The sequence below is a fragment of the Hydra vulgaris genome, chromosome 10 (assembly GCF_038396675.1).
Source record: "Hydra vulgaris chromosome 10, alternate assembly HydraT2T_AEP".
Lineage (NCBI taxonomy): Eukaryota > Metazoa > Cnidaria > Hydrozoa > Anthoathecata > Hydridae > Hydra > Hydra vulgaris.
In genome coordinates, this window is record NC_088929.1 from 37,004,023 (window position 1) to 37,022,931 (window position 18,909).

Below are 18,909 nucleotides of genomic sequence, written 5' to 3' on the forward strand. Positions count from 1 at the left end.
GGCAAGGTGGTGGGGAGGGCGACCCAGTAAAATTTGCTAACCCCTGACCATACATAACCCTTTAAAAAAAATTTTGAGTCTTCTTTTCCTTGTCTACTTTTTTTACATCTTAGAGTAAATTTTCAGCAATTTTGAATAAGTATTTTTGAAAAAGTTAATTTTGGCAAAACTTTAAGTTATTCCTGATTACTGTGCATTAAAAAGGTAGGAAGCGTAAGTTTCCTAGTTACATGCTATCACGGCGTTAGTTTTTGTTTGAAAATCTCCCGGTTTCCAGTTTGCGCGTATTTTCACACTTACAGTTATAGTAAGTGGAAACCGTGTAAAAATAATAGTTAGACAAATCAATATCAAAAGTTTTTTGATATTGATTGGTCTAACTATTATTTTTACACGGTCGAGTGTTCCTATCGGTACAGACATTTTGCGCTAAACTTAAATTCTATTTATAAGAAGACAAAGGGTATGTTCGTGTACCTCATCCTAGTATTATATGAAGGGTATGTTCGTGTACCTCATCCTACCATTTTTTTAATTATATCTTGAGATTATACATTCACATTGATAACATAATATTAAATTGATATTTGCAGAAAAAATATTACAAATTGGACACTCCAATTATAATTGTTCTTTTGAATAAAAATAATTTTTAATAATTATTAAAAAACTAAAAATCTATATGTAAAATAATTTTTTAAACTTGAAATTTTGTAAAACACCAAAATTAAACAAACTCCAAAAATAATTTAAGTAAATGATGAAATATAAGTAATCTAATTAGTAAATAAAAAAGGGAAAATGCTGCTATTAATGGAAATGCTGCTATAAAAATTATTTTAAATTGGTTTGTTGTTGAAGGTTCTTTTGATTTCGTTGCAGGAAAGTAAGTTATCAAGTACAGCCTGCTAATACCTAAAAAAAATTACTACTGTCATATCATACATGTTCTATTTTCATTCAATTTCTAAATTCTATTTAATAAATCTGCACACACTATAATTTGCATAGCTTGTTGAACAGCCTGGCTTTAGATATGTTGTGGATTAAATAGCTAACCATAACTTAATCTTAAACCAATAGAATAATTTATTCTTAAACCAATATAATAACTTAACCTTAAACCAATAGAACTACTATATACATCTACACCTTAATTTATTGAAAAATAAATAAAAAGCATAACATTAAGAAATGTGTCAGCTTATTGATATTTTTATAACAGGTAATATATATAAAAACTAATAGAAATACATTATTTTCATATTTTGGATATCTTATCTTTTTTACGAAGGTTATGTCAAAATATCTTAAAATGATATAAATAAAATCCAAGTCTAAAAAAAAATATTAATTAATTTGAACATATATAATTTCTGAAATTGAGATATAATCAAAATGCAAAAGGATTTCCAGAGATAAAATGAAACCAAAAAATTTGTTGCTCGTACATTCTTTTTGATGTTTTGCTAGCACAAATTTTATAATAAAAAGCCATATAACTGAGCAGCCTTGCAAGTCATTACATCTGTGATACCTATTTTGAAATTCACAATATTTGAAGTAATCTTTTTGTGACATACAAATCCAGAGTCCTTTTGGGACTCAGTATCCCTGCCTGGATCATGGCTTTACTTAGATAACCTTAACACAAACATCAAGGTTTTTAATAATCTGATACCTTGTATCAGATTACTATAACCTCATACAAAGTATATCTGATACCTTGTATCAGATGTTTATCAACTTTGAAAAACAAACTACAAGTTTTTTTTTTTTTGAACATGCAACATATAAATGGATATTAATGAATATAAATGAGAGAAACACAGTTTTTTTAAATATACACCAACATTTGTATGAAAAATGTTAATATAAACATTTAAATCTTTAAAATTTGAATATAATAATTATAATTCCTAAAGTACTTTTTTGTAGCTGTTTATACATTTTATTCACAGTAGTACAAGTCTTTACATTCCTGGAGGTCTTTCAATGATAAAATTGTTGTAATCAATAATAAACTTGTTTATCAACTTAATATTAACTTAATAATAAGTTAATAATATGTAACCAAGTAAAAAATTTATCCTTCATAAAAATATTTAATGAAGTTACAATACAACTATAAAAAAAAAATGCAGAATAAAATCCAGACAATTTTAAAATTTAATCAACATAACTTTGAAATTTATGAAAACGAAATAAAACAGAAAACAAAACAAAAATATAAAAGTAAAAATAATAATTAATATAAACAATTATGAAGACCTAATAATAAAAAGATAAAACTTGGAACTTCAAAAACTTCCAAGCATTTTTTTTTTCCACTAAGCCTGCTTACCTCAGCCAAATAAAATAAAAAGTAATATTTAGTGTGTTTAAATATCCTAATAACACAATAATGTAGAATAAACATAAACTTCATAAAATGATCTGAATGCATTTCTTGGTTAAACACAGACAACACTGATGTGTAGCCAGTCACAGTTTGCAAGTTAAGATATTTGTAAACATTTTTAATACTGCCTTATATATATTTATACCTACTAATAAATATTATTTTTATGAAATATATTTATCAACTATAAAATTTTTAAAAGTCAAGCGACAAATAAATCAAGATAAAGTCCTAAAAATAGTTTGTTTGTTTTTTAATGAAATAATAAAAAAATATTTTTTAAATATGGCTGCCAGTTTTCTGAAAATTAGTAAAAAAGTCACATAGAAACATCAGAGATAAACTCATACTTATCTTTTACTTAATTTATAAAAAAATTACACAAATAGTCCTTAGTGAGTTAGGTACATATTTAGTTAGAGATTTTAAAGTTAATTCATTATTTTAGGTTTTAAGACTTTTTGAAAATCAAAAATGTCAATTTTACAAGAAAAAATAAGATCTCTAGAATATATATATTAACTTTTAAAATCTCTAGCTAAAAAGATAGATATTAATGCAAGTATCAATTTCAAATGTAAAACTGTGTGTATAGAAGAGGTAACATAGTGGTTTATTGAGCATCTTTTTGTAGACTTATTTATTATGATTAAAATAATACAAAGAATGTGTAAAAATACATATATTATGTTCATAAATACATACATTAAATACATACAGAAAATTTGACGTCAACAATGTTACTTTTTTAAATAAATTTAGTTACTTCATTACTAGTCATGCATACTTAGTTACTAGTCATGCATACTGGCCGATAAAAAAGGTATCAAAACGAGACTATTACATATCAGGATCAGATGGCCTGCCACTTGCAATCGAAGTTGCTCAGTTAGAGAGAGATCTTGGAGTTCTTATCTCAAATGATCTTAAACGTAATGCTTTCTTTGTTCTTTTAAATTCCATAACTGGAACAATTTTTTTATTATTAGCATAACATCGACTTGCAGTTCTTCGATAAGTTGAGAGAATTTAATTTTTTTTTCCTTCTATCATGCACTGAAAGAAGTTTAAACCAATAGTGTTGCATGTAGTAATCACTTTTACTCCTATTCACTTTTGTTCAGAGCAAGCCTTTGTAATTTTAAATGGCTATATATATTTAAAAAATGTTTATAAGTTAAAAGTTAAACTAAGTTTTTTTTCTAAATATTTTACTTTTAAACACTTTTTCTATAAGTTGTAAACTACTACTATTACTACTATTTAAAAATGTTTAATTTTTTTTATTTTACATAAAAAAGGTGTGTGTGTGTGGGGGGGGGGGGGTAGGGTAGGGTAAATTAAATGTGTAGATAATTTTATAGGGGGGTCTCTGAAAGCTTGACAAGTTATTGACAAGAGGGAGGGGAGGTGGAGGAAAAAATTGCCAAAAAATTGTTGATATATTTAATGGAGTGCCCCTAATAGTATATAATAATTATTACCATAGTCATAATAATAATTATTATTGTTATCATAATAATTATAATAATTATTATCATATCATTATTATAATTATCAATAATCAAGTAATTAACGTCTCCTATGCAAGAATATTTAGCGCGCTATGTTCAAACTTGATCTAAATGTGACACCAATAATATTGGTATTTAATATTATTGTTTTGTATATAATATATATATATATATATATATATATATATATATATATATATATATATATATATATATATATATATATATATATATATATATATATATATATATATATATATATATAATCAGCAATCAAATACTATGTGTTAATGTCAACACTAAACTTTATTATGTTATGAGCTTTTAATATAAGATCTAATATTTGCATCTTGAATACTTTTTTTTTTGGTCAACTTAATTTTAACTGTAAATATACTTCATTTCTGCTTCCTTCAAAATGTTCAATAGAGGCGCCTCTTAAACATTTTGAAGGAAAGCAGAAATGAAGTATATTTACAGTTTTGGAGAGATCTCTTTAATAAAATTAAGTTGGTTAAAAGTTTTATTATCTCTATAATAAAATTAAGTTGGTTAAAAGTTTTATTATCTCTTTAATAAAATTAAGTAGAATAAAAGGCCAAACTTTTTATAAATAATAAAATGAAGTCAATAGGCACAGACTCAAACTTTTTATAAATAATAAAATTAAGTCAATGCAATATAAAATAGATATCCGATTCAAGAAAGCTAAAACATTTTGTTATAACGTTCTCATTTGTTTATACACTTTTTAATTAAACTTGCATTTAACATATTTCAGTCATGCTTTCAATTTATATTTCATTTTTCTATGTTTCTAATCTGTTTTGTTTTATTTCCATTATTATAATATTATAATATAAAATTTAGATTTCAAAATTTGCAGTTCAAATTAACTTTATATGAAAAATTAAAGCAATGAATGACAACGAGTTTGTATTTTCAGAGGAACCTACTTTAGAGATTTTGTAAGTTTGCATTAAACAATGAAGTTAAATTGAACAAATTTTTCGTTTATTTATGGCTTTTAAATTTTTGTTTACTTTTTTTTTAAAGACGACAAATGATGGAGAGTTTTGCATCAGAAAGAAATTGGAATCAGTTTCATACACCAAGAAATTTGATATTAGCTTTGGTTTGTTGTTCTTTTTTATAATTAGTATTATTGTATTTCTTTATAATTGATTTATATTTGTAATTATATAACTAAATTTATTAATTAATAGTTGTTATTTATAATTTAAAAAAGTCATTATTTTCTAAATATTACTTTAGAGCAAAATATTTCAAATTAATATTTTGTATTTAGGTTGGTGAAGTGGGAGAACTGTCAGAATTATTGTAAGCATTTTGTTTTCATAAATATTCATTTGGTATAGATAACAGTTTATAGCCGTGAATAAAGTTATGCAAGTTGTTGATGTTCTTGGCTTATACAGTGTTTATTAAGTATGTAACATGAAATTTTTAAACTGATCCCATATTGGATTGTGTGCATCATTAGAAAGTGCTTAAATGCACGAAAGAAACTGTGATCAATAAGTTACTCTCTCTTAGCTAAATATAATTTTGCCAATTTTTATAAAAACTTGCTTTTTATAAAAATTGGCAAAATTATATTTAGCTTTTTTTGAACAACTTGGTATAAAAAAAGGTTTTTAAAAGTCTATAAGAATATTTTTATTATTTATTTAATAACTTTTATTTTGTCTTATCTGTCTATAATCTCATTAGGAGGTAAATGGGCATCTGTAACAACCTCAGATATTTGAAAAATGCCAATTCGTTTGAAAAAATATGTATTCAATTTTTATTATTTTGGCATTGAAATAAATTTCTCAAATATAATCTGTTATGTTTCAGTTACTCAAATCATATCTCAATTAAACTCTTCTACGGCTTGTGGTCCAGACAACATTCCTATCATCGTTTTACAAAAGTTTTCTCTAGAACTCTCTTCAATTCTCTCTAAACTATTTAATAAGTGCTTGACTGAATCTTGTTTTTCTGCTAGCTTGAAAATGGCATCTGTGGTTCTGATTTTTTTAAACTCTAGAGAATATTCTGACCCCTTTAACTATCTTCCAAGCAGTCTTCTTTCTGTTATTAGCAAGGTCTTTCAGTCTTTGATCAACAAATTACTTTAAACAAATTACGTTTTCCTCTTAAGTCAATTAATTATTGTTAGAAAATCTATATGGTTTTTAATCTTCTTGCTCTATGGTTGACTTGCTAACTGCTGTGATTGAAAGATTTTATTGTACATTAGAAGGCTAGGGCTGTTACTCATGACATATTTAAAACTTTTAATAAAGTTTGGCATGCTGATCTTCTTCATATGCTTCATATTATGTATCTTGTTTCATATGGTGTATCTGGAAAAGTTTTTGAAATTAACAAATCATTATTTTTGTTTTTTGTTATATACTTTAGTATATCAACCAATTGAAACTTTGTGTTCTAGTGATTTAACTTAATTTTAAGAAAGTTAAAGACTAAGAAAGTTAAAAAAATAATACATCTCAAATTTAGATCATCTGACTATAAGAAAATATTTTCCATGGTCACTAACACTACAAAAATATCAAATAAAATTTGACCTCTTTGTTGTGTGAGATTGATCATGAAAAATATTTTGCAGCAGTTTGCAACCTTGAATTATTATTTTATTTACAATTATAGGTTTTAACAGTGTTAAATTGATAAAAGTTGGTTTTTCTCATTTCTTTATTTAGAAAATTATTTAGAGTTAATAAATATAATTTTTTCTAATTACCAGGTAGCCAGGTTATTTAAAATTAGTCAAAACTTTTTTTTTTTTTGTTAGTTAATTAACTATTACTTTTTTTTAAAGAATTAAAAAAAAAATGTAATTTGCTTTAGTCAGTGGAAAGGAGATGATGAACCTATAGCCAGTAAGCTTTCATAATTTCTTGTTAATTTTTTATTTTATGTTTTTAATAGTACATACAGATAATCAATATAGTGAAAATGTCTTTTTTGAATCAAGCAAAGCTACATCTAAGTATTTCGATAAATTTTTTAAAAGTCTTAAAACTATATCTCCCATATTAGTAAATTTAAAGTAGAGTGCTCAGAAGTAGTGTAAACATTTTCAGCAATAAATATTAAGCTTCTTATGCCAACATAAGTCCAAACTAAAGCACAACAGCACTGATCTCGTTTACTCAGATGTTGCTTAAAGTCAAGAATGTTCTTGTCTTGTTTCCCAAGATTCAAAATTTATTTTAGATAATGGAAACAAAACAAGAAAATTTTTTAATACCTCAAATAAAAGCTTTGAAAAAAGAAATTATGACTGATAGAATGAAAAACAGTGCTGATAAAGACTAATAAAGTTAATATAATTATGTTTAACATATATAATTAAGATCTCCCAACTTCAGGTAAAAAAACGATGATAAATAAAAGAAAAACATTTAATTTAAGCAATATATGCAGTAGCATGCAATTGTAACTGGATTTAATTGATAGGATAATATTTAAAAATATATGTAAAGGTATCATTAAGGGTGTTATTCTGTCATGTGCCGAAAACAAAATGCCTCAAGGATGGATATTTTAACAGTACGATGTCCCAAAGCAAACTTCAACCTTATTAAAAAACTTTTTCAAGTTCAAAAACATTCAGTTTATGGAATGGCCTTTGCAATGTCCTGACCTTAATCCTATCAAACTTTTATAGGAACACCTTGATTGACAATCGATTTATTAGATTTAGATTATAGATAACTTGAAAGAAATTGAACTTTTTATTCAAAAGTTATGTTGATTTATGGTCTTGATCTTGTTTGGTTACTTTTATATGTATAAACACTCACACCCTTTGTGTGTGAGTGTTTATATATTTATATATATATATATATATATATATATATATATATATATATATATATATATATATATATATTTATATATATATATATATATATATATATATATATATATATATATATATATATATATATATATATATATATTACCAAAACAAGAAATATGCCGAAACCAAAATAAATTGAAAGTTTGGGTATACTAGTTCAATACCGAAACTGACATTTTGTCAAAAATTCTATTGAAACTAATATCAAAATTTTGGCCAAACAAAACTAATTTCGTTAGAAATCTAATCTAAATGTTATCTGAAAATGCAATTTTACATTTTTTGTTTATTTAGATTTGCTGTTTTTTTACACCTAATCTGTTATATATATATATATATATATATATATACTTTTTGAAGACTTTAAGAACCAGTTAGTTACATGTTATTTACTAAATGTTAAATAGTTTGTGAATAATAATTCTTCTGAGGTGAAAATAACTATGATTAAGAATATAAATGTTTCAAATCTGAATCAGATGACTAACAAAATCAAACAGATGAAAAAAGTTCTGATAAAAAATTCTAAGCCTAGCTTAGTTTAACTTAGTTTTGTTTTCAAAGCAAAAAGTTATGCTTTGTTTGTTACTTTTGGCTACTTTGAGCTTTGGCTCAATATTAATTATTACAGATCTTTTGTCTCTGTCAATTTGCCTATTTTATTCTTATGTTCATCTTGTGGAAAATCAATTGCTTTGTCAAATTGACTTAATTTTCTAGCTAAACTTTGTTCAACTTTTTCAAAACTAGTCCTTGATTTATCAGAAAATTTTTGTAATAGCCAAGTCTCCCCCTCTTATTGCTCACTTTAACTGAAAAATCTTTTGCTGCTACTGAAGGCCTTTTTAATGGGAAAGGATCAGCCTTAGGATTTGATGTTGTCAGAGTTGTAACTGACAAGATATTTTTAGAACTTACTGATCTTAAATTTGTCTACATTTAGCAAATTGTAGAATGCAAATATTCTTTATTTGAATCATAGTTTACACTGAAATGATTTAAGAATATAAGGACTCTTCTAACATGTACTTGCTTTTTTTTTGAAAGCACAACAAGAACTTTTTCTACACTTTGACATATTTAAATGAAAAAAATATAAATTATAAAATTCTTAAAGAATTTTTAATTTAGAACTTTTCGCATTAATCTGAATTTTGAAAGTTGAAAGTTGAACTTTTATTGAAAAGTTTTATTGATCTAGAATTTTTATTGTGAAATCAGAGTAAACAAACCTTTCCAGGTTTTTAGAGTTTTATTGAAAATACTAAAAAGGCTTTAATTATCTCAGATATGGTTAAATATTTTTTTAAATATTCGAAAGTGACCATAAAGCCAGTGTAAATATTTTTTTGGAATTTATTTTAAATAGGTAACTATAGTAACTATAATAGTATACAATAAAGTATAATTGATTAGTTCTGGTTATTTAGTCTAGTTAATTAATCTGGTTATTGTATAATAGTTTTTGAGCTTGATTGTTAATATAATAGATTTAGTGATATAAATATCCATATACATAAATATAATAGATTCAGTAGACTTTAATATATAGACTAATTTCAAATATGAACTAAAAAATTTCAACTTTTTTTTTGTTTATATATACATATATATATATATATATATATATATATATATATATATATATATATATATATATATATATATATATAATTTTTTGAAAAGATTGGCCAGTCGCAGAACAGATCCATTTAGGAGAGGAGCTCAGTGATGTATTGTTATATCTTATTCGACTAGCTGATATATGTAATGTTGATTTACCGAATGCTGCTGACTATCTACTAAAGATTTCTAATAAAGTAAATAGTGGTTAGTTTTTTTGTTTTTATTATTAGTATTAATAACATAATAATAGTAACAAAATGAAAAGACAACTCCACATGGTTTTTAATGGTTATATTTATTATTTTTTTTTTTTTTTACAAAGAATTTATAATTTTTGGTTTCTGTATCGGAGAAATGCTTGCCTTGATAAAACTTATTATTTTTTAAATGTAGAAAATGGGGCAGGTTACACAGATGAAGTTTCAACTGCGAAGGTTTTTTCTGCTCATCCTAACCTCGAAGATATGTATACAAGTATTTTTTTTAGTATTTATTATGTTTAGAAGAATGGATTGAAATTTGTGTTTGTTTTGCTTTTTATTTAATTGCATTATGTGAAAATCTTTAGTAGAAAAATGTCAAACAGTAAGGCTCTGAATCATTCTCCAAGAAATTTGCTATTTTCTATTGTGAGTAACTTTTGTTATTTTGGTTTTAGAAACATCTTTAAAATTTTTGTTTTGTTTTTTGTTACAAGTTGCTGATTTGACTTTTTTTTATTTAGGTTGGTGCTGTTGGAAAAATTTCCGAACTTAGGTATTATTTTTATCATTTTAAAGCTATAACGTTTGATTAATTTCTTTTTGCAAGAAAATAATCTTTATATTCTTAAATTTTCAAAGAATTTTAAATTTTATTCAAAATATAAAAAATATATGAAAAAAAAATATAAAAAATATGCAAATAAATAATTTTACTTTTTTAAGAAACTTTATTCAGTTTAAAAAAAAAAAATTTCATTTAATGGTTTTGGGGAGAATAAAATATGAGTAAAATAATATTATAACATAATATGATGGATAATCAAAATATCATAATAAAAAATATTATAAGTAATTAAAAGGACACTTAATTAAAAATCAATAACTAATAATAACAAATAATTACATATTAATAACTCAATTAGATTAAATTGTTCAGATGTTTTGGTGTTGAGTTAAGTTGTCTCTTATGTGTCATTTTGTTGTAAGTAAAACTCATTGTATTTACATCTCACTTTACTATGCATGTAATTTAGGTTGAGAAAGTCAAACCTTACATTTCGGAATTCTGGTACCATTTATTATTTTAACCTGCTTAAGCTTTGTTTAAAACTTTATAGTACTTTATAAACATTGACTTGGTTTGCTTCTATTAACATCACTGTTGTTGCTTCTTGGTTATGTTAATACCGCTGTTGCTGCTTGATTTTTTTGCTTCTCATTATCAAAGTTAAGTTTATGTTGTTATCATTTTTAAATCTCTCAAGTATTTTAGTTTTATGGAGACACTCTCCTTCAAACCTTAGTGTATCAACATTTAAAAGGTTTTTTTTGTGCCAACATGCAGGAGGTGAAACATTGCTTGCTAGGCTGCTGCAAGCAAATAGGCAGATTGATATGTTTTTTTCAACGTTGGAATTTTTTTTTTTTAACAGCTAGAGCTACTAAGGTAATAAAGATAAACAGCAGGTGAGTTGACTTCAAAGCTGATGCTATTCAATGTATGCTGATGTTGGTTTAGATTCAGAAGGCAGTTGATGAGATGCTGCACACTTCTGATGATGTTGATGGTAGTGTTAGTGGCATTCTGATGGTTAAAATAATAAAGACTCTGGTTAAGACTGTAGGGCTTTAATGGTTTTAGCAATTTTCAGTTTTGACTAATCGATTTTATTGGTGTTGAATGGAAACAAATCAGTGTTTTAAAAGCCAGTGACTATTGTTTTTTTTCACTGCAGCTATGACCTAATAGGCATGTGTCTTGTGTCTATCTATTACTAAATTATAATACTAGTATCTGACCAATAACTATAATTAGATTGATTGGTCAGTTTAAAAGTGATAAAAACCTAGATACCAAGATGAAAATTAGCTTTTTTCATTTTACCTCTTAGTTCACCATTATTGTTTTTAACTCTCAACTTTTTTAAGGTTTTTAACTCTTATAATTCTTTACTTTTTATCGGAAATAAAATATATTATCGGAAATAGCAAATATAATTTTGAAACAAATTTTTTGATGTAAAAAATTATAAAGATGCGTTTTAAGTTCACTGAATATTTAATAATTTATCAAATATTAAATAATTTTATTAAAATTTTATATCTTGTTTAGAAAAAGTTTTATAACAGCATGATCGAAAAAATAAAAAACAGTTTATTCAATAATTAAAATAATAAACATAGTCATTATTGATTATTTCCTTTGTTTAATTTTATCTTGTTTTAAGCCTCTTTTTTTTTTATAGTAGCTTTTAAAAATATATGGTCACTTTAATTTTTTGTGATTACTTAAATAATTTTCAAGCTTTTAAAAAAGATTAAAAAAAAAGAAGAGATTTTTTTTAATTTTTATTAAAAAAAATCTCTTACAATGTCTTTTTGTTATTATGGTTAATACTTCTTGTATAACTTTTGAAATCCTATTCCCTTATAAGAAATACATCCTCATATACCAATCAAAGTGCAGCTGCCTTGTACTCTTGGTACGCGAATCTTTCCTTATATTTCTCTGAAGCTAATTTTTGAAAAATAATTCTTGATTTTCGATTAGCCACTTCAAAATTTGATTCATCGCTCAAAATGAACTTAGACCAATCTTCTACTGACCAGTGAAGTCTTTCCTTACACCACTTATATTTTTTAATCCTATTCATCACCCTTAAAAGCAGTTTTCTGGCAGCAACATAACAATCAATACCTTTTTTTATTAAGATGTCTTCATGCTGTGCTATAACTAACACGCACAAAACCAGCCTTATTACTAAACTCAGCTGACAGCTAATTTTAGAATCTTCCATTACCCTTCCATAAAAAAAGCTTTGATTCCTTGAATTATGTTTTGACAACCTGCCAACTTTTCATGTATCTTTTACTTGATTTGAATGTTTGTAGTTTTTCAGCGTTGTTTGGTCATAGCATAGTAAAACATCACATAGTCTTGTTATTTATTGTATACTTTTTGTCTTATTTTTGGATAGACTGGCTTTTTTCCATTTTACTTCTTGTGATAATTTTCTGACCACTTTTCTGCTTCAGGTGTGCTAAGAATTTACTTATTTAAATAGGAGAGACTTTGGACACGGGGAGAGAATGGACACTTAGAAATCTTCTACCTTATTAACATTAGGATAATGGTGTCTATGGTTGACATGTTGGTAGACATAGCTTTAAAATAGTTGGTTGACAGTTTCCCACTAAAAAACAGATTTTTGAGTGAAAAAACAATTTTTTGGTACTTTGGTGTAAAATTTTTAACTCCAAATGAATCATTCAGGTTCTAGTTATGAACTCTGCCAGAGTTAATGCAATTTTTTTTAGAACAAAAGTATTTGTGATCTATGTTTATAGATTTAGATTATAGAGTAACGATTTCTTTTTTTAATACACCCCTTATGGGGAGACTTTGAACATTTTGGACATTGTCGAAAGTCAAATTGTCTGATGCTTTAGTAATCATGAACAATTATTAAAGTTTTGTAAATTTCTATTTCAACAGTCATTAATGATTACAACACCATAATTCCCTTGTAGATTAATTCTGCACAAAGGAATTCTCGAGTGAATGTATATAAAAGTCGTAGCGCTGAACTAAAGAGTAGTAGTTACTAGAATAAACAAAAAAGTTTAACATATTTAACAAGTTTTAAGTTTTGTTTCCATTACAACTAATTAAAAGATAACCAGAAACTATAAGAGAAAATCCAAGCGTACATTTTCACCAGAAAAGTTATTGCGAATCTGTAAAAGATGCCCAAACAAATAATTTGAGCATAAGAGAGAGTGCTGCTAAACACGCTGCTAGCAAATTAAAACTCTACGACCATATCAAGAAGACTAAACATCAGAATATTGATTTAATAACTGTTGATGTAACAACTAATTTCAATAAAAGTCATTTTTTTCTCCGTTTATGGAAGCTCTGCTAGCTGAATATTTGATTAAATGCTCAGCAATGTTTCATATTCTAACACCGAAAGCTACAAGACTTTAAATATGTGGAGAGAAATTTTATAAAGTGTCAATGCAAATGGAAGAAATGGAAGTTTGCAGGACCTGATTGGTTCTCGTCAATCATGAAACGTCATCCTAACCTATTAATTCAGTCACCTGAAGCTATGAGTTTTGCTCGAATGACCAGTTTCATTAGAGTAACAGTAGCAGATTTTCAATATAAACTTCATGATCTTATTACACGATGCAATTTCAAACCATTCCAAATTTACAATCTAGATAAAACTGGGGTAACCACAGTGCATTGTTTTTCTAAAGTCATAGCTCAGAAAGGGCAACACCATGTCAGTCATGTGACATCACGAGAAAGTGGAGAATTGGTAATGCATATAGTAAACGACCAGGGCTATGGCCGGGGCCAGGTTTGATAACACATAGCCGCGACCGGGGATGAGTTTATGATCAGTGCTGCATTAACATTGGTAGATCCTATAAAAATGTTATTTTTAATTGAAATTTATGATATGAGTTATAATTAAAAACAATACTTTTATAGGATCTATCAATATAAATGCAACCTTGGTCATAAACCCCGCTGGGGCTGCATTAAAATTGATAGATCCTATAAAATATTGTTTTTAAATAAAATTCATATCATAAATTTTAATTAAAGATAACATTTTTATAGGATCTATCAATATTAATGCAGCCCTGATCATAAACCTGGCCCTGGTCATGGCTATGTGTTATCAAACCTAGCCCCGGCCATAGCCCCGGTCGTTTACTAAACACATACAGAAATCATAAGTGTGGTTGGTCATATCTTATCACCTGTTTAGATTTTTCCTTGTCACTGCTTTGATAAAAAAAAAATGATGCAAGGTATTCTGCAAAGACTTGGTTTGGTTAACCCTCTGGCTGGATGACAAGAGAGAACTTTGTTAACATTTTTGAATATTTTTCTCAAAATGTCCGTTGTTCTGCACAAAACAAAATCTAATTAATCATGGACAACCATGAGTCCCATTTATCTGTAGGCAGAGTAAATTATAGCAAAGGAAAATAAAATTGTCATTCTTATGCTCCCCACTACATACATCAAATAAACTATTAGACGGAAACATACTTGGGCCATATAGGCATTTTTACAATAAGGGCCTGGATTCATGGATGTTATCTCACCCTGTTCAAACTGTTAGCATTTATAATATCCCACAAATTTGTCTCCAAACTTGAGATAGAGCTGCTACTCCTAAAAATATCAAATCTGGTATTCTGCCTTTTGATAAAACTATATTTACGGATGCAGATTATTTATCATCTTATGTGACAGATCGACCAGAACTGCTCAATCAAATAGCCCTATAACATCTTATAACACCATTGATCAATGTGTACTATTTTCAATAATTGGTCAACCACTAGCAATAGCTCCTATGGTAAATGAGAATAATATTGATGATGAGAGTTACTACAACTGCTAATAGTGATCATATTGAAACACAACCAAGTTTCTCACCTCATGTTAGTCATAACATGAGGATGCCATCAACTCTTTCTATTTTTTGCGAAACATCTCGTAACAATGAAGTTTCAACTTTATCAAAGCGATGCATCTTTATTGATTCACATGTTACCCCACAACTCATCTGTATCCTAAAGCTGTTCTACGGAAATCAAACACTAATAATCGAGAACAACCTAAGGGTAGATCTAAAATAGCCACAGATACACCAGAAAAAGAGGCACTTACAGCTGCAAGAAAAGCAAGAATAGCGAAGAAGCTTACAAAAAAGACAATCAAGAAAAAGATTCTACAGGAGAAGATCTCATAAAATCTTTTGAGAATTATCGTCAGATGAGTCAATAGACCTACAAATTTTAATGGTAATACATATAACCTGAGTACATATAACCTTGATGACGATGGATTTAATGACAGCAATACTGATAATTTTGATGTGCCATGATATCTCGTTTTGAGGACATGATATATTTTAAGTGTAATTTGGATGAATACCAGTTGCAATAATTTATTTAATTTAAATGAAAAATAAACTATCATTGTTGAAATTGCTTATTTATTTGTTTGATGTCCATAGTCTCCCTTATACATGTCTGAAGTCACCCTGCATGCGGTGTTTATACTTCGGACATTCTTCGGACACTTGACTTGCATTTTTTAAAATTTTATAAACTAAAGTTTTTAAACGTTAAAAATTAAGAAGTATCAGTGACATATTTTCTTAATCATTGTAGTTTGACAAAAAAATATGTCACTTTGAAAAAAGTTATTAAATAAGCTCAATTAAAGTAAAAACTATCCTAAGTCACCCCCCCCCCCTCAAAGTCCCCCTAAACTGTACCTCTTGAAATACTGGTTAGTAATTGATTTTTTCCTTCAAATTTATTTGTAAAGTTTATAATGGTACAAAGCGAGTACAAGTTTTCAGGATTCTCGTATAATTCATTTAAAAGTTATTAAGTTTAAATTAACTGACCTTATAATTTTGAAACATTTTTAAATAAGTAATTAATAGGGTTGCTTTAATTTATTATTAAATTAATCAGAAAGGATAAATAGGACCGATAGGTGTTCTATATCAATAGAAAGCTAATTGATTAACTCAAAAGTTATAATATTTTTAAAAGATTTAAAAATTAATTAAAAGATAGTTAAAAAGCCATTAAAAAAAATTTAAGTGACCTTATATTTTTAAACGCCACTGTATTTATAGTATTTTATTTTGCACTGTATTATATTTATTTTCGCACTGTACTTTTTTTACCTTTTTTTTTTTATATCTGTAGTGGCTGGAAATCAGATGGTGAAATTTTGCGAGGTATAATTTTTCTGAATAGGAACTAAACTGATCGACAACCTATTATTTTATCTCATACTTTATATAGATAAATTTCATGTGACATCAATCCCTGATCAAATCTTCCCCCAGAGTCTACTGATTTCTAGTTCCGATACCGTAAAATATATTAAAATATCGTACTTTTATAACTTTGTGCCTTAATGTAAAAACTTTGTACCTCATCTTTAATAGTTGTTTATTTAATCGTTATAGCGTCACAGAAAGACCGAATCACTTTTGCAGAAAAACTTACTGTTCTTCTATTATACTTGGTTCAATTAGCTGAAAAATGCAATATTGATTTGCCTAAAGTTGCTTTCCGCAAGTATAATCTAAATGTAGAGAAATACCCTGTAAGATTAGTAAATGGATCTAGTAAAAAGTACAACGAGTATGCAAACAAAAGCAGCTATTGAACTTGATATCAAGTTTTTTATTATGTTGTATTTAATAATTTATTTAATCCTGCGATGTAATCTTTTTTTGTTTGTTCATCAATTTGTTCTAAATATTGCAAAAATATGTAAAAAAATAAAAGATTGCAAAATAAGTCATTTCCGGGAAGCTGAATAAGCGCGAATTTCATAAGTACGAGCTGGCATAAGTGTGAAGCGTTGAAAAAACTGTGCGCTAAAAAAACTGGCAAACATTGGCATAAGTGCGAAGAAGTTACAAAAACTGGCATAAGTGCACTGAACAGAACTGCAAATATTAACAGGGCGAGTTGGCATTTCGCACTTATGCCAATGCTAACATTCTTTTGGCGCACTTATTCCAGTTTTTGCAACTGTTTCGCATTTATGCCAGATTGCATTATATAAGTTCACGTTTATGAAATTTGCCCTTCTTCAGTCGTACCGTCATTTCGAACCAAAATTTAAAAATGTTAACTTTGCAACAGTAGGTATGAATTTTTGATGTAACAAATATGACACTTTTAGACATGCAAAACCCAACTCTAGTTTTAAGTATGTTTATGCTAATGTCAAAAAATATTTTTAAAAAAAATCGCAGTAATAGGGGCCTGGTAACGAAAATTCTTCTCCTACCCCAAACATGAAGACAATAAATTATTAAAATATTTATATATTTAACTATACTAAATTTGTTTTCATCGACAAGTTCTAATAACGTTTAAACTTTCAATTGTTATGAATATCAAGTTTTCAACCAACCAAAATAAGAGGAGTGAAGATTTTGCATAGTTATATCTTGCTTTTACGTGGTCTTATCTTAGTCAAGCTTAGAAACCACTAAAACTTTGTATTTGGCGAAACGTTTTATGCGCATAAAATAAAAGATCGAAACTCGCGGTAAAAATCATAATTTTTGATTTTTACAAATTTTGATTCAAAAGTCATCAAAATTTGTGAAAGTTGGCTTATGAAATGAAACAAAATGGTAATGACTCATGAAGTGCTTTTTTTTATTTTTTCAAATTAGTTTTGCTTCAGGCTCTTTGTTATAATATTTAAAACGAATTCTTTTAATTCGAAGGAAAAAGTTCAAGTTAAAAACTATAACAAAAAAGCAAAAGCTAAAATTCAACACTAAAAAGCTAAAATGTAGGATTTATGGAAATCTATTCGTTGTTCTTCATATTGCCAACCCTTATTGTACAGTGTACAGCGGCTCACCACTAAAAAGAAAAAAACTTTCTCAAATTTCATTATTTTTAATTAAGTAAGCTATTAGGGAATATTATTTCGCGTCAATTTCTTATGAAAATTGCAAAAATATGTAAAAAAAAGGTTGTAAAATGAGTCATTTTGAACTTAATTTGGAAAAATGATAATTTAAAAACCAATGAAAACTAGAGCTTCATATTTAGTAAAACATTTATTAAATATGCCTTAAATGAAGGACCTGAGCCGAAGTTATTGCGAAAACTCGTGATAAAAGTTAAAAATTTTGATTTTTTTAGAAAAACTTCAAAAATTGGAGGGTCAGCTAATTAAATGATACAGAAAAATGTCAACAACTCATGAAGTACTTTATTTTTGACATCGGCTTTGCTTAAAATCCTCTATCATTATACATAGAACAAACCCTGAAAATTTGAAGCAAGAACCTCTATTTATAAGCTATGATTTTTCAAAAATTACAAATGCTAAAAGACAGCAATAAACATTGAATGGAGCAAACCCTGAAAATATGAAGCAAAAACCTCTATTTATAAGCTATGATTTTTCAAAAATTACAAATTGCATATAAAAGCAAATGCTGACAGACAGCAATAAACATTATTAACTATAATAGTATCGAAAACTGCCAGTTGAGTAAAGTTTATAAATTTCTACTTGTTTTTTTTCACTTAATCAACTCTTATTAATGACTTTTATTTGCTATCTTCTGCTTTTGCTTTCTAAAGCGTCTTTTTTGCTTATATTGATAATCCATTTTTGATCCTTAAAATTTGAGAACATTGTGGTTTTTAAACCAATTTCAA

The 18,909-nt window shown here is 26.8% G+C and overlaps 1 protein-coding gene across 1 annotated transcript; it reads left to right on the top strand.

Moving 5' to 3' along the window:
• Positions 1-433: 433 nt before the first annotated feature.
• On the top strand, positions 434-16,923 carry LOC100201866 (uncharacterized). Its single transcript, XM_065807927.1, has 11 exons — positions 434-500; positions 4,786-4,883; positions 4,972-5,050; positions 5,225-5,256; positions 6,799-6,830; positions 9,503-9,646; positions 9,836-9,908; positions 10,011-10,071; positions 10,167-10,198; positions 16,408-16,439; positions 16,674-16,923. Exons 2-11 carry the CDS (start codon positions 4,834-4,836, stop codon positions 16,874-16,876), a joined length of 738 nt encoding a protein of 245 aa, XP_065663999.1. The 5' UTR covers positions 434-500; positions 4,786-4,833; the 3' UTR covers positions 16,877-16,923.
• The last annotated feature ends 1,986 nt before the right edge of the window (positions 16,924-18,909 follow it).